The sequence below is a fragment of the Astyanax mexicanus genome, chromosome 3, assembly GCF_023375975.1.
Source record: "Astyanax mexicanus isolate ESR-SI-001 chromosome 3, AstMex3_surface, whole genome shotgun sequence".
Taxonomy (NCBI): domain Eukaryota; kingdom Metazoa; phylum Chordata; class Actinopteri; order Characiformes; family Acestrorhamphidae; genus Astyanax; species Astyanax mexicanus.
In genome coordinates, this window is record NC_064410.1 from 61,992,267 (window position 1) to 62,016,041 (window position 23,775).

Below are 23,775 nucleotides of genomic sequence, written 5' to 3' on the forward strand. Positions count from 1 at the left end.
AAGTTAACTGGCCATGAATTTACTGTATTATTGTCATTTAGCTTTAAGATGCACAACACAAAGACAATGTTTATGCCTTTATTATTAATTAATGCCCTATGTTTAATAATTACAAAAAATCCTAAGTTGAAATAATTTAACTAATTATTAAATTACTACTTGTGGTATTTATGTCTATTTTGTGTTTTATTTATTTCTATTTGTGTTTGCAGTGTGGAAATGTATGTTGTGAATATAAAAACTAAACCAGTTGGTTGTTCATTATTAAGAGAAATGTCTTATTTTACAAAATCTCTTATTTTATGTTTTATCCGATTACTTGATTATTCGAATCGACTTTTCAGTAGATTACTCGATTACTAAAATAATCGATAGCTGCAGCCCTATTATGCACACACACTGATTACAAGAAAACATGCCACCCAACATGGCTGGTGAGAATGGGTAATTGCACTGAGCATGCGGAAGAATCATTTTAAACTGGGCGGCTGTGATGCGGTCTCCTTTCAGAGCGGATGAATCCGATTCCAGGTTATGTTCAGTCAGAGAGAAACAGAGAGAGAGAGAGAGATCTCAGTCAGAAACTTCACTCCTTCATTTCTTTGGTTTTACTATGAGTAAATAATCTACTGAGCTCTGAGTTTCCCCTTCTGAAGTCTCCATTGCTCCACCAGCCGATCGAGTTCAGTAAAACTTAGAGGCTGTACGTGTGACATAAGTATGTAAAGACGTACTTTTAGTAGCCATTCAAACCTATTTGTGTCAGGCCAAAATCACCAGGGCATGTGATTCGGATGTTTTTGGTTGTCATTATGATTTAAAATGAGAAAATACAGTCGTTTGACAATAAATGGCTTTACCCAATCACTAACCATGAGTGGACAAAAACATTTTTTTGTGTTATCCTTCATATTCTCTGAAAAAAGGCCAGAAAACCAAAAATTATGCTGAGAAACTTAAACTTTTGAGCACGACTCTAAAAGCAGAAGAAAACGAATCTTAAAATTGAGCATGTCAACTTCCAAACAGATACAAGGACTGGATTTCTTTTTATTCCTTGAAAAAGAAAAGACGTTAATAAAGGACAAAATACAACAGTGGGTGTCGTCACACAACCGAGGGTTTAAGCGTACTGTTAGAATGTCGTATACATTCTCATTCGTCTTAAAAACACATGTATTGTAAATACGCACTGAACACTACACACATCAATCAGCACATTCATACCTGTTCAGAACCGTCTATCTTCTGTATGTACAAACACATATGCACTACAAAATAAAGGAGAAATAAAAATAAAGAAAATCATCATCATCATAATCATCATGTGCATGCCCAGAACCTCTGAACTCCTTTAGAGAATAAATCATCACGGTCACACCGGAAAGAACTAATTAAGACGTCTATTAAACCAAAACGAATCTGGGTCTAAATCACAGCAGCTCTGTTTAAACCACTGTTATTTCTGTATTTCTGGAGATTATTGAGATATGTAATAGCTTCATTTAACGTTCTCACACCCAGGACCATTCCCCGCAACTCCGCAGCGTTCACGACCTCAGTATCGTCCTGCAGAAACAAGGAGAAGAAGAAGAAGAAAAGTGGATGTTAGAGAGTAGACATATTTAGAAAAAAAAAACACAAAAAAAAAAAAAACACAACAGAATTACCATATTTTTTTTGCACTATAAGGCGCACTTAAAATCCTTTAATTTCCCCAAGTTAAATTAAAGTTTTGTAAACCATGTATCATTTTTATTTCACTTAAAACTGCAATAATATACAGCTTTTATAAAAAAATGAAGAGAGCACTTGAGTTTCTGAATCAGTTTCTTTGGATTTTGCTATTTATTAAATGTTGTCATTTAGAGCATTTGTTTGCAGAAAATGAGAAATGGCTGAAATAACAAAAAAATGCATTAAGGTGCAAGTAATGCAAAAAAAAAAAAAAACCCCAGTTCATATTTATAAAGTTCAGAAATCAATATTTGGTGGAATAACCCTGGTTGGTTTTTAAGCACAGTTTTAATTCATGCATCTTGGCATCCTGTTCTCCTCCACCAGTCTTACACACTGCTTTTGGATAACTTTATGCTGCTTTACTCCTGGTGCAAATATTCAAGCAGTTCAGTTTGGTTTGATGGCTTGTGATCATCCATCTTCCTCTTGATTATATTCCAGAGGTTTTCAATTTGGTAAAATCTTATTTTTAGGGGGTCTCGTTTTTTTTTTCAAAGCTGTAAGTTTAGGGTTGTTAGATGACAAAACGTGAAAAAGATCAAGGGGTATTAATATTTCTGCAAGCCACTGTAGATTTTGCTTATCTACCATATTTTTCACATTATAAGGTGCATAAAAAAATCCTTAAATTAAAAAACAAAAAAAAAACAAAAAAAAAAACACTTAAGCGCCTTTCAGAGGTGAGTATATTGGACTGTAGCCTGCATGTTTACTGTGTCAAAAAAAGCTATACAGGACAGAATGTAGATTGTTGAGCTGCATTAGCTGCGGTTAGCTCTAGCGGTTAATGCTAATGCTGATGCATGTGAGATTTTGGACGGAAAATCCATCCATAGGGCTCTAAGGGTTAAGAGAACCTAGGATAAGTAACAAAACTACAAATACAGAAGCTGATATTCCTCATACTTACGTGGGCTGTAGGAGCGTGATCGTGAACGGGACCTGTAGCGACTATAGTACGGTGACGGAGAGCGCCTCCTACTGCAAAAGAAGAAGAGAAGGAAGACATGATTAATCAGTACAGCTCAGGTGTCTATTATAACATGAGCAGTCACAGCTAAATTGTTCTTTACAAGACTTACAGGACAAGTGTGATTTATTGGTTTTAAGTAATACTATATTTTCTCGAATTTAATAAACTAACAATACACAGTCAAGCTGGGTTGCAAATATAAACTCTACGAACAATATACAAAAGTTGTCTGTAAAAATAGACGTTATGAGAGCTGCCAGTATTGCTGCAGAGGTTGAAGAAGTGGGAGATCAGCCTGCAGTGCTCAGATCATACACCACACACACTGCATCAACTCTGTATGCTTGATACTGTTCTAGAAGGCAGCCTCTTCTGAAGATGATGCACAAGAAAACCTGCAAACAGTTTACTGAAGTCAAGCAGTCCAAGTGCAAGAATTACTGAAACCACGTCCTGTGGTTGGTTGAGACCAAGATAAACTTGTTTGGCTCATATGGTGTCCAGCATGTGTGGAGGAGTAACAAGGCAACTCTCCCTTGCTAACAGTTAAGCATGGTGGTGGTGGTAGCATCATGCTATGGGGCTGCATAGCATAGAGTGCATCCAGCACTGAGGAGACTAATTCTAACAGGAACTGGGCAGCATAATAGTTGGAATATAATAAAGAGGAAGATTTGAACTGCTTGAATTTTTGCACCAGGAGTAAAGCAGCATAAAGTTGTAAGTGTGTAAGACTGGTGGAGGAAAACATGATGCCAAGATGCATGAAAAAACTTTGATTAAAAACCACCAGGTTTATTCCACCAAATATTAATTTCTGAACTATTAAAACTTTATGAATATAAACTTGTTTTCTTTAAATTATTTGAAGTCTGAAAGCTCGGCATCTTTTTTTTTGTTATTTAAGCTATTTGTTTTTCATTTTCTGTAAATAAATGCTCTAAATGAGAATATTTTTATTTGTAATTTGGGAGAAATGTTGTCTGTAGTTTATAGAATAAAACAATGTTCATTTTACTCAAACATAAACCTATAAATAGCAAAATCAGAGAAACTGATTCAGAAACTGAAGTCTCTTAATTTTTTTTTTTTTAGAGCTGTATATGCATCAATGATTGCAGTAAATAAATGGTATTAAGCCGATTTGGAAGTTAGGATGTTGTAATATAAATGTTTTTGTATTAAGCAGAATTTGTTTTTTGGAAAAATGTAATTTAACATTGTGCAAAACATTGCATATTCTGCAATTTGACAATTAAATCACATGAACCAGTTTGGTACCAGATATTCTGTTAGCTCTTTTTTAAGCAAACAAACTTACTAAACAAATTAAAACAGTTATAGCATAATTCCTTCATATCGTGATATAAATGCACACGTGCACCACACAGCACTACTGTAGGATTACATCATCCTCCCTCCTGATCCAGCAGCGTGTCCAGCTCGTCGTGTGCTCTCCAGCACAGAGAGACAGTTCAGGGGAGGCAGCTGAATAAAACATTGATAAGACCCCTGCAGCTCCACATCATGCTCTTCAGATCTCAGCAGCACTGAGCAAATCAGCTGTAGTACAGCCTAGCCTGGAGCATCGCTGATCTTCTGAGTATGTTTTGATAGTATCAGGATAAACCTGTTCACTGCTGTGAGGATTCTCTTTACCTGTATCTGTAGTCGTACTCGTCGTATCTGTCGTATCGGTCGTAGCCGCGGTCATAATACGAGTCTCGCCTGCGTCCTCCTCCTCCTCCTCCTCCTCCTCCACCTCCACTGCTGCTGCTGCCGCCGCCTCCTCCTCCTCCTCCTCCTCCTCCGTTACTAAAACATAAAACCTCATTAATCAGAACCTGTTCACACCTGGGGTTAACATGCGTCCATTCGGCATAACTAGCAAAAGCCATTTACACCCGGCATTTTAAGCTCTAGAGCACGCTGATTGTTTATTATACAACAGTTAGTTCCGACCCTGCAATGTGATTGGCTGAGAGGCGTTCTATGAGTGCTGTTATCAGCCGGTAATGCACTTTAACCGAAGCTCTCCTCACAGAAGTGAAGCTCTCCGCGTATTACTCCGCCACATACAGGTAACCTAGCAACGATGCAGCGCTTACAAGCCAAACAGCGCAGCTACAAACAGAGCAGCAATGGAGACATTTTAACTGGCGGAGTGATAATGGAACTGTGGTATATTCACAATAATACATTAAAAAGGAGTGCTATAACAAAATATTGGCAAAATATTACACGTTAAGGCAAGACACGGAAAGTTTATTTATATAGCACCTTTCATACAAAGTACAAAGTAAAAAAAAAAAAAAAAACTAAAATAAGAAAAGCATGCATGATCCAAACATGATTAAAACAAAAGAGAAGTTAAATTAAAAACATGTAAAAGAACAACAATGCATTGTAAATAAAACTAAAATAAGAATAAAGCATGAATAAAACATGATACAAAAGTGCCGTTACAGAATAAAAGTGGGCGGAGCTGCAGTGTTTTAAGCTGAGCTGAAGGCCTGAACAAACATGAAGGTTTTCTGTCTGGATTTAAAAGTGTTTAGAGTTGGTGCTCTTTTAATGCTCTCTGTTAACTGGTTCCATTCAAGAGTAGCATAGTAGCAAAACACCTTTGACATGACTGTTAAAAGTAAGATTGGAGTCCATTTGTACACCAAGATTACGCACTAGTTCTTTAGATTTTAGGATCCAGGAATCCAGATAGGCCGCTAGTCTGTGCACCTCATTACTATTCCCAAATAAAATCATCTCTAAAGCACTCCCTCAAGTTTATTACTGCTTAAGTAGTCCAGTAGCTGCAGTGCTGTATGACCCTGACAAAAGCTGCTTTAATATTTTTTGTTATATATAATATTATAATATTCTTTATTACTGCAGTTCTTCACCTGTCAGTCTAACTTTAATTCTTCTCTTCTCTGCTGAAACTGAGTCTCAGTTCTTAATCATGTTAATCTGAGCTAAAGGCTAAAGCTGCTGTTTCCATGTGGGTCAGCCAGACGTCTTCCTGTAGCAGTTTTTTTTCTTTTGAAGTTGTAGGAAACAGTCCTCACAGCTCTCTGACTTCATCTGTAATTTCTAATCTAAAGAAAATAACTTCTACTTTTAATAGTTTCTGTGTCTTTTTCTAGTTATTATGATGATAAAAGTGCGAATGTGCTGTAAGTGTGTAAACGCAGCTGCAGTAGAGAGTAACAGCAGTAACACCATCTGTTCCACTATAGCTTTACTACAGAAATTGACATTTTTAAAAATTCATTTGAAAATGGATTTGCGCAAAAAAAAAAGAAAAAAGAAGAAGAAAATATATAGGGAAAGAAAGGGGCGTTCTAAAACTTTTAAGCAGTAACGTACATCTTGGGTGATTTTTATTTATTTATTTACTTTTTGCCAAAGCATATAGACATTCACTGGTATTAACTGGTATTTTAAATACGTCTCTTGTAAGCAATGGGCTGCTTGCACTCATGGCTCTGACGCATTTCTATTTTCAAATAATGCGGCTTGGACGTTTCCGGTTGTATTGTTTCCATTCGCCTGTATAGGCAAAACTTAACATATTTACTAGCGAGAGTATCTTTACTAATGAGTATCCAGCGAGTATGAGTAACCTGCCTGAATGATCCACCAGCTAGCATTATTATTATTATTATTATTACTAGTAGTAGTAGTAGTATTGTAACTAGCATTTGTATTCTTATTTTTGACTATTATTATAGCTAGCATTTGTATAGTTATTTTTATAAGGATTATTATAGTTAGCATTATTATTATTATTGCTAGCACTTTTATTATTATTAATATTATTATTGCTAGCATTTGTATGATTCTTTTTATAGTCATTATTATTTTTACTATCGTTATTATTATAGTTAGCATTATTATAGCTAGCAGTTTTATTATTAAAGCTAGCATTTGAGGCGCCGAGTGGTCCAGCGGTCTAAAGCGCTGCCACTATGAGCAGGAGGTCGCCGGTTCGAACCCCAGCTCATGCAGCTTTGCCATCAAGCTGCCGGCGTCAGAGGGAGCAAAATTGGCCCTGCTCCCTTTGGGTGGGTAGATGGCGCTCTCTCCCCACATCACTCCTACGGGGATGTCTGCAGCACAGGGCGTCTGTGAGCTGATGTACTGGAGCCGAGCCGCTGCGCTTTCCTCCAAGCGCGCTGGCTGCTCGGCAATGCTGCATCAGCAGCAGCTCGAAAAGAAGCGGTGGCTGACTTCACATGTATCGGAGGAAGCATGTGCTAGTCTTCACCCTCCTGGTGTGTTGAGGTATCACTAGTGATAGGGGGAGTCCTAATGAATGGGTTGGGTAATTGGCCGTGTAAATTGGGGAGAAAATGGGAAAAAATTAGAAAAAAAAAAAAAAAAAAAAAAAAAAAAAAGCTAGCATTTGTCTAATTATTTTTATGATAATTATTATAGTTAGCACTATTATTATTACTAGCATTTTATTAGACTTCCATTTAATAACAGGAGAAACTAACAACTAACAGTAATGCACCTAGCAAGCTAGTTAGCTATACTAGCTAATGCTGAGCTGTGTGAGCTAATGTAAAATATGTTGAGGTTCATTTTTAGAACTCTTGTAAACACCAGCTGAAAATACTGCCATAATGAGTGTATTGGAAAAGCCAAACAGGAAACGCTGGAGCAGCACTGACGAGAATGCGGAAGTAGTTGTGCAAAGAGCGCATTGCGATCGGATATCTGAATACCACTTCCACTGGAGGCATGGCTGGGGGCGGAGCAACTACTTCAGTTCTCTTTGGACAAAATCCTCAGTTAAATTACAGATTAGCAGCTAGTTTTGCTTGTGAGGAGCAGCGAGGAGCATTTACTTTAATCTATTAATCTCAGTTAACTCACACAGCAGTGGGCGGCGTGGTATCACAGTTATTACATATGTTCTGTAGTGATTAAACTATTGTGGGCTACATATACACATCTGATCTCCTCAGAATGTGATCGATTTAAGTGACTGGATTACAAAGTTCTTCGAGACGAATTTTAGCACTGTTCCCTGTGTTCACACTTGTAGTTTATACTGCACACTAGGTAGTGCTGGGCGATAAAACGATAACAATAGTTATCGAGGAAAATATATATCGCGATAACGACAATAAGCCGGACGATAGGATTCGATAAACTTTATTTTCTATTTCCCGTTTAAGTAGCGCTGCGAACAGGCGAATCAGGCAGCGCGCTGTTGCTGTTACTGAACTGGATGAGTTTTAAATACACTTGTTAAGTAATGTAAGTCTAGTCTACTGAAAGCCAAGTAATGGTAGTATAAATCTGTACTGCAGTAGAAGTGTTTCATTTCAGAAACTTGACTTTATTCGTCCCACCTCCATTACAGGTCACTTGCTTTAAAATATTTAAATGTAGCATAATTTAAATGCAACAAAACTTAAAGGCTATTATTTTAATAAACATTAGCAATAAATAATCTCAAAATAACAACAAATATAAAGTAGAAAAACAGTAAAACATATGTAATACATACTTTTCATATGACAAAATATGCCTAAAACTAATAATATCTGAGACTAAAATGTAACTAAAACTAATACATTTTAGTTAAAAGACGAAGACTAAACTGTATCAAAATCACCTGTCACAATGAACACTGTGATATACTCTTGTGTTTTGCTTTATGTAGTTGCCAGCATTCAGGGAGGGAAATAATCCTTTGATTAAATATAATTGTATTAATTGCTATTGCAATTTAAATTAAACAGACAAATAATGTAAAGGGTCTGAATTTTTTAGTTTATATATTTGTCCCCTTGTACTTGTTTTAAGGGCCAAACATGTGGAGGGTTCTGGACCTGTGTTGATGTATAATGACTTTTTAAAATTAATTTAAAAGCTGAGAGCAAAATTTAAGAGCACCTTTTACCCACATGGCAAGATGTGAACATCCTAGTGTCTGTCCACAAGGCTCTGAGCTGCTAGTGAACTCCCTTATTCTGTCACTTATGAATACAAATTGAAAGTGTAGCAGAGAGTGATTTGATTTATATAGTGATATATATCGATATCGGCTGATACAGAAAACTATATCGTGATAAAAAAAATTTCCATATCGCCCAGCCCTAATACTAGAGCTGCAACTAATGATAATTTTGGTAGTCGACTAATCTTACGATTATTTTTTCGATTAGTCAACGATTATTTCTGCCATCCCTAAAAACAATAGAAACAGCAGAACATTAGATTTAAATGCCATTTTAAATATTTAAAATGTTGTTTAAACATGTAAAGTACTGATATTTAGTGATTTAATATGTAATCTGTTGTGTTTGGGCACCTCTGAAGACACACACTAAGTTGATTGTAAACTGGCTGAGCAAACCATTTACCCATCTCCCATTGCGTTTCTGTCACCAGCACTCTGTGTAACGCTGTACTGTTACAAATTAACCATGAGTCGACAAATTTAAATAAATCAACATTGTCGATTATATCGACTAATCGTTGCAGCCCTACTGCACACTTATATCTTATATATCCCGTTAAACCCTTTCCTCCTGTATACTGGTGTTCTGTTAGCTTTACTCACTGTGTGGGGCGTCCCATATAGATTCCAGGAGTGGGGGTGTGCGGCCTTTTAGTGATGGAGTAATCCACTCTGATGCGTCTCCCATCCAGCTCCATCCCATTGGCTCGCTCCATAGCCTGCATTAAAGAGATAACAATACAATTAATCAGAATTATATGTTAAATTAAATGTTACTGCAGGAAATAAGACTAAACTCCTATTAACAAGCATTCTTCTCTGATTCTAATATTTTTCTCCTACATTTCAAGGATATAGGTGCATCAAAATCTGGACTAGCAGACTTTAAAATAGCCTTTCTTTCTCTGGACCATCAGATCTTCTACAAATACTGAGTTTTAAGACTGGTTAACATTTGAAATACACTTACAAGATACAAATAATGTAATTTGTTAAGCTTTTCTTAAAGATTGAGTTTTCAATTGCTAAAGTAAAAACATATTGATTCTTATAATTATATCATTATATAAGTTTCAGAGCATGGTTTCAGCAATTTTAAACTTTATTTTATTTTTTTTAACTAGGGGAGTCTTAATGGATGTTATGCAAAGTGCAATTAAAACAGCTTAGTTTGAGGAGGGAAAAATATAGGAGACATTCACACAGAGTGGATATTGGTATTTTCAAGGCATTCTAAGATACTTAAATATATTTTTAACTGAGATGTAGATATTAAGATAATGTACAGGTTTATCTAAAAAAAAAAATCAGAAAATCATTGAAAACTTACCTTATTTCAGAAATTAGTTGAAAATGTAAAACTCATATTATGTAGATGTATTAAACACAGAGGGATCTATTTTACAGCCAATGAAAACCCAAAAATCAGTGTCTCAGAAAAATAGAATATTATATAAGACCAATTGGTACTTTTAGAAGTGTGGGCAGTGTGCCAAATTCTGCTGGAAAATGAAATCCTCATCTCCATAGAAGTTGTCAGCAGAGGGAAAAATAATTCACACTGTTCTCATTCCCCTTTATATATCTACTAAAGACAGATTATATTTGCCCAGTATCATTTATTTTACTTTAATCCTGGATATATGGAGATGTAGCTGTACCTCTTTGGAGTCGTCTATCCGCTCGAAGTAGACGAAGGCGAATCCACGGGAGCGTCCGGTGCGCTGGTCATACACCACGTTAACTCCAGCGAGGGGGCCGTAGCGGGAGAACACCTCCCTCAGGTCCCGCTCTGTGGTGTACAGACTCAGCCCGAACACACCCAGACACGTGTTGGGGTCTGGATTCGCCTGCAGTGAAAAGGACAGTAAAGAACCATTACAGGATTTAGGATTTTTTATATATAAAAATATATATATAAAAAAAAATAAATATGGATATTCTTTCATTATTTTAGTTAATACAGTGGTTGATTTTTGTATACAGCTTTTTATTTATATTTTCTGCCCTGGGGCTTTTATTATGAAGCCAACAATGGCAGATTAGCCATACCTGTTTTCAGAGCTGAATTAATGGATGATGTTTGATAAAACAAGTCTAAGTATAAATATATGATAAATGTGATAGCACATTTTACAAAAGGAACATTTACATGTGAATATATCACAAACATTTCATATAACTATAATAATAATAATAATAATAATAATAATAATAATAATTTGTTCATTAGTTAATTGTAAGTGCATTATAATGCACTTATAATTTAAGGAGTTTATATATATCATGCTTACCAAACATTAATATTAACAAGCTGTAATGAGTTATAATAATTTAAATAAATAAAAGCTTCTTTTAGTGTTACCACAACAACTTATTCTTTTTTTTTGTTTGTAAAAATGTCAATGTAAAAAAGATTTCATAGAATTATAACATTCTGATAGAATATACATATATTGTCGCTGTCCAATGAAAAACAGTTCTCTATTTTTGTCGATTTTTAGTTTACTACATAATTTGAACAGACAAACTGTCCCTTACACTGTGCCAAAATTTCTTGATGAACGGACCAAAAGAAACTCTTCAAAATGACCCGAAATAAACTCTTTTTACATTGACTTCCATTGAAAGGTTACGAGGTTTTTTCTCTCTCCTGTAAAGTTGCTGTTTTGGGGATAAGTGTTTTTCATTGGACAGCGACAATTTACACAATATGTCAGCTTCACATTTTGGAGAAAAATTATAAAAATGCAGATATAAGGGATTTGTGTCAGCGAGAAAATATCCTAACTGCACAACTTTTTTTTTTCAAGATTTGCTGGGAATATTAAATTACAAGATCCAAACCAGTTTTACCAGTTACTTAGATACAAAAGTGCTGAGCTGGGTTTTCTGCAGCTGATCAAGTAATTCAGGCTGTGAATAATCTCTCATAACTGAAGATAATTTACTAAAAATATACAGTACCAGTCTAAACACCAGTCAACTCCATTGTTTTCAGCTCTACTACTCATATAGGACACTCTGTAGTTGTATAATAATTACAGACTGTAGTTCGGTATCAGTTTCTCTTTTTCTTCACTTATTTTACACATTTTTAATATACAGTAATTGTGTGTTCTTTTAAAGATTTTAACATAAATATTAATCTATAGTGCAGAAAACAAAACCCTGAATTGTGAAAAGTTTGGACACACATTCTCATTCATTAATTTTCTTTATTTCTTAACTTAATTTATATTCTACATTGTAGATTAATATTAAATAATTATATATATATATATATATATATATATATATATATATATATATAACGTAATAAAAAAAGTGTTAGTCCTCCACATTAATCCCCTGATCTAAACCTGATGAACAGAGATGGTGATTTGAGGTGATTTAATTGGGATGAGCTGGAGCGTCACAGCAAAATGAAGGAAAAGCACCAACTATTGTTCAGCACCTCCAGAAACTCCTTCCTTTAAGACGCTGAGAAAACTATTCCAGGTGACTCTCCCTCATGAAGACACTGAGATTAAAATACTTAAAATGCTAAGAGTCTGCAGATCTGTCCTCAAATATAGTGATAGTAAAGATGTTATACTAAGAAAAATCTAAAGTAGCTATAAAACATATTCTGTTTTATTATTTAAAAATATAATATATTTATAATTTATTTATTATATCATAAAAAGAAAGTAAAAGCACACTGAATGAGATGTGAATGAAGAGGTGTGTCCAAACTTGACAAACTTTTAAACATCACGCTGCTCCCTCTGGTGGACTGTTGTGTAAAATGCATTTACTTCCACTTTGCTAGTAACAGAATTTAATAACCCCTTCAGATACAGAACACAAAACAATTTCTGAAGGAGTTATACTTTATAGTGATACTGACATATACAAAAATTAAAAACTTTATTCAGCCAAAATCACTGTAATGGAGCGTTTCCAGACACTTTGACCCAATATAAGAAAGGCTCGGAGCTTTAAATCTTCCCTCACGACAATAATAAATTAGTTGCACTTCATGTTGTGCAAGACATAAATACGTTAAACAGGTAAGTAAAGTACATTTAAGCCCCATTACAGAAAACACTGCAACACTGAGACCAGCCTGGTCTAGTGCCAACACTGAAACAGGTAATAAAAGGTTGACGTACCCTGGCATCACCATGACTGACCGAATCTTTTTTGTCATGGCTGTACGTGCTCTGTTGATATAATCAGAGGGAGGTAAAAGGGGTTATTAAACACTCATGATACTGATACTGCTGCTCTTATACAGGGAGCCAACTTACCAATGGCATCATACTGCATATATTCAGTGTGAAAAAACACTCACTCAAACTATTAAAATAAATAAAAATGATAAAAATTCAATTACATAAACATATCAGACACTGACTGCACGTCTTATAATACAGTACACAGAAATACACTGACAATGCCAAAAGTCATAAGACAGCAGTACACACAATTATCATCACGAAGTGTTCCCTGAAGGGACTGCTTGGTAGAGCCAAACCCGGCCCGAGCCACATAAACTGTCATTACGGGCCTGAACCAGATTTAAACCACACATTTCTTTAAGTAAGTAGTTAAAGTAACTTAAAACTGAGCTTTTTAAAACATTTTCGGGCTGTTTGAATGATTGAACTCTGTTCACAATGATAAGTTAATTAACATTGCAACACTGAAGAAGCATAGACCTAACATTTTAACTTGTGCAACTTTTTTTTAAAACACTGTTTGATTTGTTACTTTGCTATATTGTGATTATCACACTATAGCTTTATATAAAATAAAAAAATATCATTAAAAACAGAGACCTACGTCACAGACTATTTTCTTGAGCCCGATGGAAATGTTGGGAATGTTCGGGTCAGGCAGATAACCGAGTCGGGGAGAGAATCTAAACTCTATTGCTTAGGAACGTATACACATGTATATGTTGTGGGAATAGGAGTTAAAATAACTATCAGCATTTCATTCTTTTATCCCCTGCCCACACTTAAGGATCCTCGCTTTTCTGTTTACATGGACAATTCTTACCTGACTTGATCTAGGGCGTCAGTGTGCTATCGTAACTTTGCTTGGCTCAAAATGCGCAAACCGCATATACTAAGTTTCTTAATTTTACGTAAAATAAACCAATCAGTGTGTCACTTGCCATTCCCTTTAAGAGTCAGGTGAGTGACTTTGGTGGATAGCTATTTTAACAGTGCAGCTACCTGCATGTGTCCAACACTTCTAAGCAGAGGAAACTGACCTGCAATGCACCTTGCACAGGGGGTAAGATAGGGCCCTATGAGTTACACAAGCGTGGGTGTCCCCAAGCCATGCCATGCTCTCCCATGACTTTTGGCATGTCAGTGCTATATCATAAAACCTCCTAAACCATGATATTGGGTAAATCTTATATTACAGACAATCTGTTAAAAGACGTAAAAAAAAAAAGTCAGACTTCTGATGACATTACTCCATCAGCTTCTCAAACTGGCCAGATCCAGCTGATCCAGAGCCAGATCAGTCAGAATTAAATCTAAATTATTTAAAATAAAATATTTACAGGATATTATCCCAACAGCACACTGTTTACTCGCTGGGTACGTCTGTACCTAACCAGCCAAATCCTTCAGTCAGAAACGTCTCCATCCCACTGCTGCTTTATCGAGACGCTCTTTAATACGCTGCTCTCCTGGCAGGTAAGGTTCAGGTATGAACATGTGCTTCGCCAAGTCTCAAATAACTAATAATTACTTACCTGGCACTGAGAGGTAAAGAGTGGAGTAAACATGTGCTGGCTGGCATTAATAAATCAGCACACCTCTCAGTAATCTGATGCTATTTTTGTTTCTACACTGTAAGATGTGAGTTTGGTTCTGGATCATATTCCTAGGTGTAAACTGATGTAGAAACTGTGTTAAAAGGTGTGAAAGTGTGAATTTAAGTGTGTGAATGGTGGAGGTCTCTCACTCACCCGACTGCCGGCATGGCGTCGGCGGTTGGACATGGGCGACGTGCTCTGGCTCCTCCTGCGCCGGTACTCTGGGCTGTAGGAGCGAGAGCGGGACTTCTTGCGACGCGAGTGAGAGCGAGAGCGGCTGTAGCGGCGGTTGGAGTGACGGCGAGAGCGAGACCTGCTGGAGAGAAGGGAAATATTCTTCAGAGCCATATACACACAAACAGACAGACAGAAACACAAATACAGACAGGCAGGCAGACACACTGACTGATAGATCGACAAACAGGTAGACATAATTAAATACAGATGAACAGATACAGACAAACAGACAGAGAAAACAGACAGGCATACAGACAGACAGACAGATAGACAGGTTAACATTTATAGACAGAAAAAACAGATACACTGATGGGTAGATGGAAATAGATACATATACATGAGCAAGTACAGATATTTAGATAGACAGACAGACATCAATCAACAGATAGATAAAATACAGACAGACCATTAGATAGATATTGCAACCAAAATGTAGACAGACAGACAGACAGACAGACAGATAGATAGATACTGCAACCAATACATAGAGACATAGAAAGATAGACATCTTTCACATATTTATAGATATATTGAAAAATATAACAATTAACATACAGACAGAAATATAGACAGAGGGTCAGATTAATACAAATATATAGGCAGATGGATGAATAGATATATACAATAGAAAAAGACACACAGACAGATATATAGAGAGCAACAAAGACAGATACATAAACAGTAGAGGTGTGCCAAAAAATCGATTCACATAAGAATCTTGATTCTCATTTACTACGATTCAGAATCGATTTAAAATGTCCCAAAATCGATTCTGAGGGGCGGGTTTTAGACTGATTTTGGGCTGGGTATTTTTGTTGGACCTGGCAACCCTGGGGATAGCGCTTGTCCCTTTGGAGATCTTCCAGACACACACAGAGCGTAGGTGTTTGAGAATCACCGGTAAGATGGCAGAACAAGCACTATATTACCTTAGATTAACGTGTAGTTTCAATGTTTTATGGCAGAATGCTTCATAACAAGCATAAAAAAGATCGCTAGTAGTTAGTTTCAGTAACTGTTAGCTAGCTAACTAGCTAACTTTCCAGTTCCACCTTAAATAACGCTACAGGTGGCAGCGGGCTGCAGCATTTAAGGCGGAACGGAAAAATAACAATAAGCTAATCAGAGCTAATTTCAGCTCCTCATCACAGAGGAATTAAGGAATGGACAATATGAATTAATTTCTCCACCTCCTGCCCCCTTTCTGAAGAAATACAACCACCTTAAATTAACTAGTTAATCAGCAGCTGCTCCTGAACTTTAGCGCTCCACTGCTATCATCACATCAGCCCAGCAGCGTCACCTACACACCACCGCTAGTAGCCTGGTAATAAAGCAGTGTTATTTATTTATGTATTTATTGTTCATTAACGTCATTGTGATATCCCAGTGATTCCTCTGTCACTGAGGACCCACATTCCTGCACATTTTATTGTTTTTGTAACACATTACTTGCTCCAGGACCAGTGTATATTATGGAGGGTTTTTTTTTCAATAAGATTCATAAGCCAGAAGCAGAAATATTTATAATTCAAATCGTTTTGAATCAAAAATCGATTTTGAATCGAATCGTGGCCCCCAAAATCGGAATCGAATCGAATCGTGAGATAGTAATCGATTCCCACCCCTAATAAACAGACATACAGACAGATATAGAATAGACAGTGATATATAAAAAGGTAAATCTATAAAATAAGAGAATAAAGATGATGTAATAAGCAGGCTGTTTAGCCAGGACTGACCTGGACTTGGATCTGGAGCGTGAGCGGGACTCGGAGCGTTTGGAGGCTCGGGATGGGCTGCGGGATCCAGACCTGCTGCGGGACTTCCCGCGGACCGGACTGCCCCGCTCCGACTTGGAAGGAGAGCGGGAATCCTAACGTTACAGCAATGAAGTTTACAACACAGAGCTACACAATCAGCCTGCCTCACATCACACACACATTACACAGCTGCGGAGAAAAGCTGTTACTCTGTACAGATTTACGCTATTAATATTACTGATCAAATCAATCACATGAAATAATCTTAATTCGTTTGGGATTTGGGTCACTAAAATACAAATCAATCAACATGCATTTCATCAACAATAAACAGGGTGTGTTTACAGACACTTGGAACATATACTGGACGTTTACTTAACCTATGGACACATTCATTCTTCTGTTTTCTGTTAACGCTATTCCTTTCTTTCGGGCTTTTTATCGTTCTTCGGTCTTCGTCTGTTCAGTTTTCATTTTTCTGCGCCTTCCTTTTCATTTCTTCAAATTTGAAACCTCTTTTCCTGCTTAGACACATAATGCTGCTTCTATCTGACCCGATCTTCCGTTCTTTTTTCCCCTTCCCATTTAACCGGCTGCTCTGTACGCATTTTCAAAAGCCTTCTGATATCTTGAATATTCTTCCACATTCTTGGCCTTAACTCTTCAACTCCTTCACGACCAATAACCTTAGTGAAAAAAGAACATTCAGAGCAATTAAGATCATGGGAGAGTCGGAAAAATGGAGTCCTGAACTACTCAGCTCTTACACTCCTCCTTATAAAACACAGATTTACATACTATAAATCCACACAAACAAACCTGATAAATAACAAAAATGGCAATATACATAAAGAAATAAATTTAGCAGGAAAATCACATTCAGATCCAGAGAGGACAGAGGATAAAATATGAGATAAGGCAAAAAAAAAAAAAAAAAGTCTTGGATGAAATTGGAAAGAGAGTTCGGAAACAGAAGAAAAAATAAATGACTTTTCTAATCAACAGGCTTAAAATGAATTTTGGTTAAAAATATATATATATGTATTGCCAAATCTGAAACAATGTTAAATAATTATGCTTTCTGCACAGATACAGCATTATTAAATTATCTAAAATCACTAATAAATAAAATAATGCACTATTAAACAACCTACAAATAATGTCTACAAATAATTTTCCTCTTTCTTTTTTTATTCTAAATACAATATTTTAACACAGATAAATGCACGTGGCACACTACACCGGACATGGTAAAAGTGACTATTTTCAAATAAACCCTGCAAAACAAAATGATTTAACCCCTTATACTCTGAGTGGCACTTAAGTATTGTCAAACAAATCTGTATTTGTGCTATCTATCTATCTATTTATCTATCTATCTAAGACTGAAGAGGTGTGTCCAAACTTTTGACTGGTCCTGTAGGTTATATACTGTAGTTGATGTCTAATATGTTATTGATATGTACATGTTAGGGGTGGGCAATATTAGATCGTATACAATATATCGTGACACAGAAATACCGTGATATTAAAAATCAATATCGTGATAATAGAGATGTTCTGTCTTAAAAGTAGTCTATTATTTACTGTGAAGCTTTAATTGTATTTATTGTATAAGTGTTTTAGTTTGCAGTTTATATGCATGCACTAAATATTCTGCAATATTTTTTGCGGTATTATATTATTTTATGCTATATTATTTATTTTGCCACATTATGATTATGCTGTTATACTCTTAGACTATATTCCTGAAATTAATTAATTGTTTTTCTATATCGCCAAGTATATCGTTATCACAAAAATACCGTGAAATACCGTGATATTATTTTAGAGCCATATCGCCCACCCGTAGTACATATTAGTCAATATTTAAATACATGTAATTAGCTATTTAACTAATTACAATAGTAAATGAGGAGGTTCACACAATTACATTGGATTATATACAACAAATATATCAGCTATTTAACTAGCTATCTACATTTTAAAAGGCTTTAAAGGGTTAAGGGCCATACACTATAATACACTTTTAGGGTTCAAATTAAAGGTTTAAGTAATATATTTAATTTAAAAATGTTTAAAATGTAAATAAAAGCTAAAAACTTAACCTAAACTAACTAGTAAGCTAGCTAGGTTAGCTAACGTTTAACAATCCCATAGTTAAGTAACGTTAGCTACGCAGCTAACTAGCTTAGCATTACAAAAACACTAGGTAGGCTAACTAGCTGATATAAAGCTATTTATTCTTTTTTCTAGCTTATATGGTCAAAGTAAACCTACACGAATGTTATAAAAAGGTTTTGTAAGAGTCATCTACGGGTTTAAAAGCAGAACTGATTAATTTTACATCAAATTTAGCTTATTTTAATATAAAACAACGTCGGTTAAAACCTAAAATCTCCCTCAGCTTTGCAAGCTAAGCCATGCTAAACTAAGCTATGCTAAGCTAAGCTAACTGGCGTTAACTGACTCACCGTCGACTGCAACCGAAACTAAAGCGATAAACACGATTTAAACACTAATAAATACTTTAAATTCCCGTTAAATAATAAAATTAACGCTTAATCCATCAACTCGTGAAGTAAAATATAGTGTAAGATTAATGATTCGAGCATAATCAGCAAATAAAAGCAGGTAAAACACGGAGAAGGAAGCGCTGTGCTAAATTAAATTCCACAAAACCAAAAATCCTGTCCAGGATTTCGCTCCACCCACTCGAGAAGCGCTGTATGTAGCTGAGCTGCAGCCGGGCTGCTTGTGCAGTTGGAGCGAAATCCCGGGCTGGATCTTCACGCTCTGGAACTGGATTTGCCGCCCTGGGGAAACAGTGGGTGTAATACAGTTCATACACATAAATGTAGAGATATAGAGCAGGCTGAGACTCACTCTTCTCGCGAAGTTTCCCTCCTCAATGTCGCTCATTCTCGCAGCTCTGTGGATAAATCAGAGCGCTGCGGCTGCTGGAGAAGCTGTTGTGTGTTTAGATCAGGTTAGATAAGGTTAAAGACTGTGTCGTAGAGACAGCTAGCTGTTAGCGTTAGCAGAGTAATGGCTGCGGCTGAGGACGGGTTGCCAGATCCGGTGTTCCGCCGAGTTGCGCTACCCTGCCAAACCGTGCTACCCTAGTGCGTATTCAAACCTAAAAAATATAACATAAAAATACCAGAAAAAGCACCTTAAATTAAAAAAAATGCTCCTGGCAAAAGTTTTGGTATGATTTTTGGAAAGCCTGAATCAATATATCAGGGCACAGATATACAGTTAATTATGGAAGCCCATTCCCGCCACCTAAAAAAAATAAATAATCCAGCAAAATGTTTTTTTATTATTATTAAGTAAACTGCTATCTCAATATTTTGAGATACTAAGTCAATATTTTGAGATACTAAGTCAATATTTTGAGATACTATCTCAATATTTTGAGATACTATCTCAATATTTTGAGATACTAAGTCAATATTTTGAGATACTAAGTCAATATTTTGAGATACTAAGTCAATATTTTGAGATACTATCTCAATATTTTGAGATAGTATCTCAATATTTTGAGATACTAAGTCAATATTTTGAGATACTAAGTCAATATTTTGAGATACTATCTCAATATTTTGAGATACTATCTCAATATTTTGAGATAGTATCTCAATATTTTGAGATACTAAGTCAATATTTTGAGATACTATCTCAATATTTTGAGATACTAGTAGGCTGTACAGTATGGAAGCCCATTCCCGCCACCTAAAAAATAAAAATACTCCAGCAATTTTTTTTTATTATTATTAAGTAAATTGCTATCTCAATATTTTGAGATACTAAGTCAATATTTTGAGATACTATCTCAATATTTTGAGATACTAAGTCAATATTTTGAGATACTAAGTCAATATTTTGAGATACTAAGTCAATATTTTGAGATACTATCTCAATATTTTGAGATACTAAGTCAATATTTTGAGATACTAAGTCAATATTTTGAGATACTAAGTCAATATTTTGAGATACCTTAAATGCTGGCTGAATATACATGCGGCCACCTGTAGATAATGACCTGGGAATTAGGCCAAAAGTGAGAGCAATAACGTTTTAATTCATATTTAATTTTATTTACATTATATTTCACTCAGAGTTAAACTCTGTCCCTCGCATTGTGTTCTCCCCTTTATTCAGAGCGTTTTCACAGCACTTTGCTTACATGCTGTTTTTTACTGTTAAAATGCGACATCTACAGGCGGCCGCATGAATGTTCAGCCAGCATTTAAGGTGGAACGGAAATCTGAATAAGACACTGGCGAATAAGAAGCTAACTTCAGCCTCGTCCAAGATCCGGAGGCTTATTTTGATATTGTGTGATTCCTCTAAAAGTTCCAATATTTCATGATTTGTGAATCCACGTCTGAAGTAGTCCTCAATGATAGTATCCATTTTGCATCTTTGTCTCACCTGCTTCTGTCTCTGTACAGCCTACTAGTATCTCAAAATATTGACTTAGTATCTCAAAATATTGACTTAGTATCTCAAAATATTGACTTAGTATCTCAAAATATTGAGATAGTATCTCAAAATATTGAGATAGTATCTCAAAATATTGACTTAGTATCTCAAAATATTGACTTAGTATCTCAAAATATTGACTTAGTATCTCAAAATATTGACTTAGTATCTCAAAATATTGAGATAGCAGTTTACTTAATAATAATAAAAAAACATTTTGCTGGATTATTTATTTTTTTTAGGTGGCGGGAATGGGCTTCCATAGTACAGAGACAGTGAGACAAAGATGCAAAATGGATACCATCATTGAGGACTACTTCAGACGTGGATTCACAAATCATGAAATATTGGAACTTTTAGAGGAATCACACAATATCAAAATAAGCCTCCGGATCTTGGACGAGGCTGAAGTTAGCTTCTTATTCGCCAGTGTCTTATTCAGATTTCCGTTCCACCTTAAATGCTGGCTGAACATTCATGCGGCCGCCTGTAGATGTCGCATTTTAACAGTAAAAAACAGCATGTAAGCAAAGTGCTGTGAAAACGCTCTGAATAAAGGGGAGAACACAATGCGAGGGACAGAGTTTAACTCTGAGTGAAATATAATGTAAATAAAATTAAATATGAATTAAAACGTTATTGCTCTCACTTTTGGCCTAATTCCCAGGTCATTATCTACAGGTGGCCGCATGTATATTCAGCCAGCATTTAAGGTATCTCAAAATATTGACTTAGTATCTCAAAATATTGACTTAGTATCTCAAAATATTGAGATAGTATCTCAAAATATTGACTTAGTATCTCAAAATATTGACTTAGTATCTCAAAATATTGAGATAGTATCTCAAAATATTGACTTAGTATCTCAAAATATTGACTTAGTATCTCAAAATATTGACTTAGTATCTCAAAATATTGAGATAGTATCTCAAAATATTGACTTAGTATCTCAAAATATTGAGATAGCAATTTACTTAATAATAATAAAAAAAAATTGCTGGAGTATTTTTATTTTTTAGGTGGCGGGAATGGGCTTCCATAGTTAATGGTAACTGGTGGATTAAAAAAAATTTTTTTGTATTTTTTATGGTATTCTTTTTTTTTTTTTTTTTTTACTATTAACTACCATTTATACATTTGTAATAAAAATACAAATTAATTCCAGAGCGGGGATCCGGTTGTTAAACGCACCCAATTAAAGCAGAATTACCGTAAAAACATATGAAAACTTTCTTAACAATGCGGATCGGCGCATGCGCACTGGTGGTAACAAGCACATATCGCCCGGTAGCACAATTCGACAGCACACCCGTAAAAACCCCGCTGAACACCCAGCGCTCAAACCCCGCCCACCATCATACTCAAACCCCGCCCACCATAATAGAGTTTTTGGGTCAGTATTATTAGAATACTGTGCCTTTTAGCGTCATTAATTTATTCATCTATACATATTTAAATTGTCAAACTTAGGCTCATAATTAAAGCTTATAGGCAAAAGGTGATGCCCACACATAAAAATATTAATAAGTAATTTTTTATTGTTCTGAGACCAACCCAGTATAGGCTTTTACAAAAGAATATAAGCAAAGTTTAATACAAACTATATATATGTACACTAGGGGGTAATTCAGTATCAGTGTCACTGCTTTCCTTACACAGAGCTGCCAGTTTATCAGAAACACTTAATCTACCTCCATTATTTGGACAACTGTATTGAGGCACACCTTTCTTCCTTTTAGATATTCCACTATCAGCTGTTAATTTATCTCCATTATTCAGTATCAATCAATGTATGATAGCCACAACTAATAAAAGCAGGCTAAGAAACTAACTTTATGTCCCAGTTACCAAGAGTTTGAGTCTCAGGTCGTGCTGCTTCTCCATCAGCAAGAGAGAGTACAGTAGCACATGCTGGATGCAGTGGTGTTGCTGTGGTATTTCTAGGTGGCTGCAGTGGTGTTGCTAGGGTATTTTGCCGTATGGTTGCATTGGTGTTACGGGATTATTTCTAGCTGGTCCTAGAGCAGTGTTGCTGTGGTGTAATAAGTAATTGCATTGGTGTTGCTGGAGTATTTCTAGCTGGTTGCAGCAGTGTTGCTGTGGTATTTCTAGGTGGTTGAGCAGTGTTGCTGTAGTGTAATAGGTGATTGCATCTGTGTTGCTGTGGTACTTCTAGCTGGTCACAGCAGTTTTGCTGTGGTGTAATAGGTGATTGCATCGGTGTTGCTGTGGTATTTCTAGCTGATTGCAGTGGTGTTGCTGTTTTATTTCTAGGCGGTTACAGTGGTGTTGCTGTGGTATTTCTAGCTGATTGCAGTGGTGTTGCTGTTTTATTTCTAGGCGGTTACAGTGGTGTTGCTGTGTTATTTCTAGGTGGCTGCAGTGGTGTTGCTGTGGTATTTCTAGCTGATTGCAGTGGTGTTGCTGTGGTATTTCTAGCTGGTCACAGCAGTTTTGCTGTGGTGTAATAGGTGATTGCATCAGTGTTGCTGTGGTATTTCTAGCTGGTCACAGCAGTTTTGCTGTGGTGTAATAGGTGATTGCATCAGTGTTGCTGTGGTATTTCTAGCTGGTCACAGCAGTTTTGCTGTGGTGTAATAGGTGATTGCATCAGTGTTGCTGTGGTATTTCTAGCTGATTGCAGTGGTGTTGCTGTTTTATTTCTAGGCGTTACAGTGGTGTTGCTGTGGTATTTCTAGGGGGTTACAGTGGTGTTGCTGTGGTATTTCTTGCTGATTGCAGTGGTGTTGCTGTGGTATTGCTTGCTGAT

General features: G+C 36.0%; 1 protein-coding gene across 3 annotated transcripts; it reads right to left on the reverse strand.

Annotated features, from left to right (window-relative positions):
• Positions 1 to 1,030: 1,030 nt before the first annotated feature.
• Positions 1,031 to 19,594, reverse strand: tra2a (transformer 2 alpha homolog). Of its 3 annotated transcripts, none has more exons than XM_015603479.3 (9): positions 19,401 to 19,594; positions 16,494 to 16,606; positions 14,668 to 14,830; positions 12,848 to 12,898; positions 10,352 to 10,540; positions 9,294 to 9,409; positions 4,373 to 4,528; positions 2,651 to 2,721; positions 1,031 to 1,569 (listed from the first exon to the last, which is right to left on the reverse strand). In XM_015603479.3, the coding sequence occupies exons 1-9, from the start codon at positions 19,434 to 19,436 to the stop codon at positions 1,559 to 1,561; spliced, it is 906 nt and encodes a 301-aa protein (XP_015458965.3). In that variant the 5' UTR covers positions 19,437 to 19,594; the 3' UTR covers positions 1,031 to 1,558. The 3 variants fall into 3 exon arrangements, with proteins under 3 accessions (XP_015458965.3, XP_007240739.3, XP_007240738.3); XM_007240677.4 differs by having other exon boundaries at positions 14,668 to 14,827; positions 16,494 to 16,627; XM_007240676.4 differs by having other exon boundaries at positions 16,494 to 16,627.
• Between the last annotated feature and the right edge of the window lie 4,181 nt (positions 19,595 to 23,775).

Coding starts and splice junctions, on each gene's coding strand:
- tra2a (XM_007240676.4), bottom strand. CDS start 19,436: ATGAGCGACATTGAGGAGGGAAACTTCGCGAGAAGA. Junction 16,628..19,400: donor AGGGAAACTTCGCGAGAAGA/GTGAGTCTCAGC, acceptor CTGTAACGTTAG/GATTCCCGCTCTCCTTCCAA. Junction 9,410..10,351: donor GGATAGACGACTCCAAAGAG/GTACAGCTACAT, acceptor TCTTTAATGCAG/GCTATGGAGCGAGCCAATGG.